Raw genomic sequence first — 7,579 nt, 5'->3', positions numbered from 1 at the left:
GGGCTCCACCGTCGTGCGCCGCCTCCTCGGCGCTCCGCTCCCCTCGTGGCGTTTGCTGCGACTTCTTGCCCGGTGACCTGTGGAGGACGAGGCAACAGCATCGTGTAACAGCCGCCCTGGGCTCTTCCCGCAGGGAGACGCATCTTTGGCCAGAGAGGGAGATCCTGGCACTGCAGGTCCAGGTGTGCACGTTTTCTGTGCATTACTCGTTCGTGGGATGTCCAGTTTGCACTGTCCTCGTGGCTTCGGTTTATCCTTGTTGGGATCAAAGCGTTCTAAATCGGTAGAACAGGCTCTGTCACAGCAGGCTGATGCTGGGCAACTTGTCAGTGATGAGGGTGAGGGGAAAAGGCAAACTGTGGGCCAAGATTTCTTCGCTTATAGAAAGATGGGTCAAAGAGCAGCAAATACTGTTACTGGATGACACAGAAGTCTCATTTTGTTTTCATTATTCAAAGCGATGTTCAGCATTGAAAAGACCATCGTCCCTCTTCCCATCCCTCTTGTTCCAGGCACATCTTCGTCCGCTTCCCAGGAAATTTACTCAGGTGGCAGTGTGCAGCTCTGGTCCGATTACCTCAAGGTGCCGTTGCATCCCAAAAGCGTCTACGTCGTCCGTCAGTACATGCACGATGGGTATGTCCTCAAGGTTTGCTTCAGAATCTGTTGTCCAGAAGTACCCGATCTTTGTTTTGCCTTCAAGGAAAACTTAAGACAGGATCACTATAAGCTCCCCCCCCCTATTTTCTTAGGGTATGTGGTTGTCTGGAAGCCTTTGGACAAGGTGAAAGTCTCCTGCAGGATCCTGGCTGCATAGAGGAGTTGGAAGATAGGTTGCATTTTTACGTTGAAGAGTGCGATTACTTGCAGGTTTGATGGCCTGGTCCAAACTCACGTTTCTTGAAATAAACTTTGTTCAAGATTCAGTAGAAGCTCAGATGCTGCCATGATTTTTACACAGGGGTTTCAAGTCCTCTGCGATCTACACAATGGATTCTCTGGAGTTGGTGCCAAGGTGACAGAACTGATCTGCGACGAATATTCAGGAAAAGGAATCCTGACCTGGGGCTTGACTCCAGTCATGAGTGACATGGCAGTGAGTAAACAAGGGGGAAAAACAACAGGTGATGCTTTCATGCCCAGCCGGGTTTAGATCGTCGCTTGTTCGCCTCTTCAAGACTCTTAACTGATTGGATTTTGTTTCCCCCAGGATTACCAGAAGAACGTGTACAGACTGATGAACACAGCCCTTGGAATTGTCCATCTCTCCAGTCACAGCTCCCTCTTTTGCCCTATGTCACTCAGTGGGAGTCTAGGAATCAGGCCGCAACCTCCCATCACTTTTCCGTATATAAACTACGACGTATGTACTGTAGAGGGGTTCACCCAGGCATAGCACCTGCCTCTGCTAGCTTTCAGCTCTTCCAGATCTAACCCTCTCTAAAAGTGCTTTCTGCATCTGTGTACTTTTAGCACTGTTTTGTCATGAGGGTGTTTGCTAAACAGGGACTTTTTTCCTTCTTTTTCACTTTTAGCAGAGACTTGGCTGCCAACTTTTCATTCCCAGTTTAACTGCATTTAAAAACAACACATTTCCTTTTTTGCAGCCTTTCCATTGGTGTACTGCCTTCAGTTTTGGCACTGGAAAAAAATGATTTACTGCATTATTATTCATCTGCAGAGTATGTAACTCTAGCCTTGTCTGAGCACTAAGAAGCTGCTGACAAGAAAAACTGGCAACAGGTCATTGGTCAGCAAACAGCTGACTTCCAAAACCTGAAATTAAACACAGCTTGTATAAAAAATAGAATTTACAGTATGCTTAAGTTAAATATACAAAAATTGGTTAAGGATCAGAGTTTAACTTGTCCTGTCTTTCATTTGTCTCCCTCCATAGGCATCACTTAACTACCACAGCAGTGCAATTTTGGCAGCAGCACTTGATACCCTCACTGCTCCTTACCGACTCTGCTCCTCTCAGGGATCCATGACGCACCTTGCTGAAACACTTAACTTCTCTGGGAGAAAGGTAAGGACATGGTGAACAGCAGCCTTCCCTCCTTCCAGCTCTTAACTGAACTACTGCTGTAGGGCAAGAGCTGGCCTTCCACTTCACATCCACGTGCACACTCACAGCGGCATGTGGGGAGTATGCTCTAGGTTGTGATTTGTCACCCCCCTCTCTGACTCAGGTGGTGGCTGCGTGGGCTTCCGTTCCCTTTCCTGCGCTGCAGGGCTACTCGCTTCCTGATACTTTATGCACCTATCAGCAGGACGTGCCCTGGAAGCTTCTGTCTTCATGTAGGGAGAAAAAGGTCAGCTGCTGTTTCGCCCAGTCTGTTGTGCTACGAGGAATTTGCAAAGAACATTCCATCAGGTAATCAGCATTTGAACTGCACTGTTCCCTTCAGAACTCTGGCACTCTCAACAGAAATGATTCCTAACAAAAGCCATTCACAGTCCTTCTGTTGGGAGTGTCAGCTGAATGGCAACCAAAAAGTCTAGTCACCTGGCGAGTTATATGCTACTAACTTGAGAACAAAACAGGTAAAAAGCCCTTGACACTTTCAACCAAGTCCTCTGGCAAACCAGGAACTTCCTTTCTTTGCAGCAGCTGTCCTGGCAAGCAGCCCACTTCTCCACTCCATGCTTGTGAGAACACAGAGCAGGCTCTGCAGCACTACCTGCACACCGTGTTTCCGGGGGCATTCAGGTTGGTAATGGTCCATTTTACAGACTAGGGAACGGAAGGTAGAGTGAATTTTGGGTAACTTTATTCGCCATCTTCCTTACAGCACATCCCACGTGCTTGAGCAGCCATGTAGTACTCTACCTCCATACCCTCAGTTTTTCAGTCCTCTTCTCACCAGACAAGGCTTCCTCCTGGACAAACCTCCCAGTTATTCTTCAGCAGGTAATAAGTGGCCCTTAAACTTGGCTTACAACAGGAAGAGATCATGTGGGGGCAGTACAGTCTAACAGGTAAAAGAATTTAAAAAAGAAACCCCATGACACTTGTGAGTGTTCAAAGGGCAAAAATTATAAGCGTTAAGCAATGCTTATGCTACAGTGAGTTCAAGCAAAGCAACTGCTTGTCTTGTAAAGTAGAATAGGGTAGGGAAACAAATCCTGATTGGTTTATTTAAACAAAGATGTTTTTCTCTGCAGGTGTTGAAAGCATCCCTGTACTAGCAGCTCTGCAGTCTTCACCAGTTCTGCACACACTCCTCTACAGCTTATACAAGGATCTACGGAAGCTGAACACACGACGATGGGCCAGCTTCTTTGCTGCTGGAGTTGAACAGGACAACTTCCAGGATGCCTTAGAGGAGCTGAGAACTCTATCCCAGTGCTATGAAGTGGGGTTTGAAGCAGATGAATCTGAAGATGAAGCAGATTTAGACTAACCCACCTTTATTACTTAGAGAGCAGAAGTAAGATCTTCAAGGTCACTTTCAAAATAAAAATGGCCTAACTGCTACTTCCTTTTCATTTCAGCGAAGTCCTGTTACTAAGGCTGGCCTGTGTCGTCCAGCTACTTGCAGTTTTGTTGTAAAGGAGGAAAGCTGCTTTTTGGGGGACTGGTTTTGTATGTTTGTGTTTTTATAAAAACTTTGTAAAGTAAATTGCCTCTGCCTGTTAGAATAAGACCACACAATAAATACAGAATCTGGGTTGTAACTTTCCCGCATACAATCAACACAAGCAAAAAAACTTAGCAAAAAAAATCATGTGTTTGTTCCACATGAAAACAGACATCTTATGATACAGTATTTACATGTTCTTTTCAAAGGCTGGCGGCCCAGAGTGAGGTCAGTGTGCGCAAGCATCGCTTCTGTCATTTCATTGTTGAAGCTCCCCAGGTGTAGACGCTAGAGGACGTTCCCTAGTCTTACTTCTTCCTTCATTCCTTTAGTTTGCTACAGACATAGAAGTCTAGCAGGCAAGTGAACAACAAGGTGTTACCTTAAGTACCTGTGCAAACATTCTTCCTTTATCCACAGCACCTGTCTAGCAGCAAACTGGCAAACAACTCTCGTGATGCAGTCAGTCGCTTATGAAGCCACAAAAACTAGTCATCAGGTTCTTCCTCTGAAAGCAGAAGATCCTTATCTGACAACTGGTCGGTGTTGCTGGTGCTAGTTGCATCCTCCTCATCTTCAGAGCTCCCATCACAGGATGTATGAAACAGCCTCATCAGCTCTCTGAACCTGTGAGATACCTGAAGAACAAGGGAGGTCTGCAATGAGTAAAGACCTAAAAGGTGGTATGGAATGGAGATACCATATTGTAAAGTTTGAGGCATTTTGGCTTTTACATCAGAAAACCCCACCTCCCTAAATCACATTTTATGCAAGATTCAACCATAAGGGGAAAGAGAAATGGAAGAGGATGGGTTGTTTTGTTTTCTTTGGAAGAACAACTACATTCTACTGCCTTGCAGGTAAAAAACTGTCAGTTTGGGAAGACTCCCAGCCGGTAATGTGGGAAGGTTAAGAGACAAAACCCAACAGGTTCCTTGTGGTGAAGTAGAAGGTTGCAGACCCAAGTAGCAGTTACTGAAACAATTCTGGTACCAAAGAAGCCTTGAATTTCAATGGTAGTGTTGTGAAAAGGGGCATGGCAGCTGTGATTTTTTTGCTCCAGCAGAACACATGGGGGTTTGGTTCAGCTTTGTTTCTTTTATTTGCAACTGGGATTATTTTTATTTGATGCAGCATCAAATTAAAGTTAAGTCTGGGAGACTAACATGTCAGCAAACCTCCACCTTTCCTGTCTTCCTTCCCACCCCATTTGCTGTGGCAGATAGAAGCTTTTCCACAACAGCCCCTCACCTCACTAGCAGTCTTGTTGCCCAGTTTCTGTGAGATAGCGTGGAAGGTTTCCAGATGGGCTCCTTTCTCCTGGCAGGTGGTGAGGATGACTCTGTCAGCCTCCCTAGGGAACAGCAGAAGAGCTATGAAAGCGGCCAAAAACAAGTACTTCAACCACCACAAGCCCAAGAGGCCTGTTCCCAGGCAAAGGTAACAATCACAGGGCAAGGCTTGTTCCTGTGCTAGTATAACCATTACCAATCACAGGACACATCTTGAAGCAGAGCTGCACTTGGCCTGTTTTAAGCTTTTTAAATGGAAAAAAAAATTCTTTGCCAGCCTCAAGTACTACAATAATTACAGCACTGTGAGCAGACCTCACCTCTCCTAGGACCAGGATGGCAGCTATGATGGACTGTGGTTAGAGGAAACAAGGCAAGAATATTCAAAGGGGGAGAACACACTAGAAAATGGGAATAAAAAAATAAAATAAAGAATACTCTATAATAGGAAAGCTGAAGCCAAATGCACAAAGCACGTAAGAGACAGTTCCAGATGATATACCTGGTCCAGAGGACAACCTTCTCCCCAGTCGAGCTGACTTTGCTGTTCTTGGCACACACTGTTGCTTCAGTGACTCGCTGCTGCTGCTGCTCCTCTTCCTTCTGGCCCAGGGAGGCAGTAACTGCTCTACATCCTAGCTGCTCAGAATGCTGATGCACCTGGAAGCAGCTGTTTGTGTTTGACTTTAATCTGCTCTCAGGAAAATTTCCAGTGCAGCCTGTATCAACTGTTTCCAAAATGCAGTTATCGGGGGGCTGTGAGCTGCAGCTCTTACGCAGCGTTGGTTTTCTATCAGCTGCTACCCAACCCTGCTTGGCTTCAGGTTTTCCTTCCAGATGCAAAGGTGGTCCCTCAAACTCTTTCACACCTGATTTCGAAGCATGACCAAAACCAGTGAGCTTATCCGATAGATCAGAATGGAGTCCTTCAGTCTGACCTGAACTCTTTCCAGAAGAGGAACTAGGTCCCATTAAGCCTTTTACTGTAGCACAATGAGAAGACAGCAGCAGGTCTCTATTCAGCCCAAGGGAAGCATCTGCATTTCCTTGATCTTGCTGGTTTGGCTCCTCACTCTCACTTCCTGGGGTGCAAGGGCAGTCTTTGGTTTCTTGAGGTAGTTTTAGGGTAGCTTTTGGTAGATGTGTCCATCCAGGGCCAGTGGCAGATAAGTCACTGTCCTTTGCAGTATTCACAACAGCACCGACACCTGCTTCTTGAACCTGGTTATCGGGCACTGCAGCTTTTTCAGAAGATGCATGTCTGCTGGAGACAGTCTTTCCTTCCAGGTGGGATCCTGATAAAAACCCAAACAAGTTGAGACTAGTTGTTAGTAAGAAAAACTGGAGGCTTTATTAATTTACTTTTTAAGAGATTTCCCCCCTCTCCCATTATTCTAGAGCACAATGCTGTATATGAGAACACAGTTTGGGAGCAGCTTTGTAATTCTATCCACAGTTTACCCATCCGGTACATCCAAGAAGTCAGTCTGCAGCCCCTTTTCTTCACCACTGTGGGTTACTACAACCAGCTGCTATGTGAAGTAATGAATATGTGAAAAAGCTGAGAACAGAATTCCCAGGCAAAACAGATGTTGCTGCTCCTGGCACCCTATTTACGAACCTATAACACTGTAAACTATACATCAGGTTGTGTACATTTAAACCACTATACTGAACCTTTGCATTGTCTCCTCGAGTGGCATTAACTGAGACGTGGCTACTGGTGGAAGGGAGACATCTTTCAGGTTGTTTATCCTACAATAATCACATTTCCCCTTGTCTGTCCCAGACTAAAAGAAAGACAAGCAATGTGAAGGAGATAATGAAAAGGGAGATTAGCGAGACGGTGATACCGAATCGCTGGACTAAAATGAGAACTGGAAAAAAGTATCATGGACTGGTAGTACTGGCAATCAAATTAGTATGCTAGCAAGAGAAACTTAAATGGTACAATCATTCTGAAAAGGGGAGACTATTTCTCTAGTCAGGAGAGCTTCTTCTGGAAGGGGATGCTCTATACAGGATGCTCTAAACATGCACACCAGTAAATGAACACAAGACCATAAAAAAAAAGGATGATTAGAAGTTCTCGTAATCTCAGTAATTTTGCATTAGGAAGTCCTATACCTATTTTCATTTGTGTGAACCAATTTGGAGATGAATGATACACCTGTCTGTACACAACACTTTCACATACCTGAAGCCAGAGATTCCACTTTCCTCAATACAGGTTTTGTTCTGCTTTGGACATCCTCCCCCTCATCTCTGTTCTCCACGCCTTCTTCTGCAGGTTCCTTAGACATTCCAGAATCCTTCCCTTCAGGCTGAGGACTTGGTTCTTGCTGAACAAGACCTGCAGTCAGCTCTTGAGAATCTTTATTTTTATAAAATTTGTTTTCACACACCTGCCAATCAGTATATAGGCATACAATTACGGATGTGGTAAGTCAATCCAAGCCCAACACCTCAGCCTTGGCATCCAAAGGATTCCTTGACCCTGACAAAGGCTTTGGTTTGGCAATATATTTGCATTTAAAAAGCTGAATCTTTTCTGTTGTTATGAATAGGCACAGGTTTGGCATTTTTTTTTTTCACATAGTGGACACACAAGCACCTTCCACTAAAAAAGCTTATTCTTAACTCCAGAGAACATCAAAAATAACACTATTTAGCATAGCAAGGAGGGATAATAGAAAGTGAGCA

At 45.0% G+C, this 7,579-nt stretch overlaps 2 protein-coding genes across 2 annotated transcripts in view; one reads left to right on the top strand and one right to left on the bottom strand.

Moving 5' to 3' along the window:
• Positions 1–460: 460 nt before the first annotated feature.
• Positions 461–3,407, top strand: MSTO1 (misato 1, mitochondrial distribution and morphology regulator). The gene is made up of 9 exons (XM_008946459.1): positions 461–636; positions 753–870; positions 962–1,096; positions 1,211–1,363; positions 1,898–2,029; positions 2,193–2,377; positions 2,612–2,713; positions 2,796–2,914; positions 3,169–3,407. The coding sequence occupies exons 1-9, from the start codon at positions 461–463 to the stop codon at positions 3,405–3,407; spliced, it is 1,359 nt and encodes a 452-aa protein (XP_008944707.1).
• Positions 3,408–4,072: 665 nt separating this feature from the next.
• Positions 4,073–7,579, bottom strand: part of GON4L (gon-4-like (C. elegans)) — a 23,207-nt gene continuing 19,700 nt past the window's right edge. Inside the window, 4 exon segments of the mRNA XM_008946458.1 lie at positions 4,073–4,222; positions 4,836–4,938; positions 5,379–6,171; positions 7,074–7,281. Coding sequence (XP_008944706.1) covers positions 4,073–4,222; positions 4,836–4,938; positions 5,379–6,171; positions 7,074–7,281 — 1,254 coding nt within the window.

This window comes from Merops nubicus, unplaced genomic scaffold, assembly GCF_000691845.1.
Source record: "Merops nubicus isolate BGI_N331 unplaced genomic scaffold, ASM69184v1 scaffold13248, whole genome shotgun sequence".
Classification (NCBI taxonomy): domain Eukaryota; kingdom Metazoa; phylum Chordata; class Aves; order Coraciiformes; family Meropidae; genus Merops; species Merops nubicus.
The sequence above is the reverse complement of the archived record's forward strand: the minus strand, read 5'-3'. Positions and strand labels throughout refer to the sequence as shown.

What these genes read in the sequence shown, in the direction of transcription:
- MSTO1 (XM_008946459.1), top strand. Translation starts at nt 461, where the DNA reads ATGTTCAGCATTGAAAAGACCATCGTCCCTCTTCCCATCCCTCTTGTT. An exon ending in CGTCAGTACATGCACGATGG is followed by an intron (nt 637 to 752) that starts GTATGTCCTCAA and finishes CTATTTTCTTAG; the next exon opens with GGTATGTGGTTGTCTGGAAG. An exon ending in TCCCAGTTATTCTTCAGCAG is followed by an intron (nt 2,915 to 3,168) that starts GTAATAAGTGGC and finishes TTTTCTCTGCAG; the next exon opens with GTGTTGAAAGCATCCCTGTA.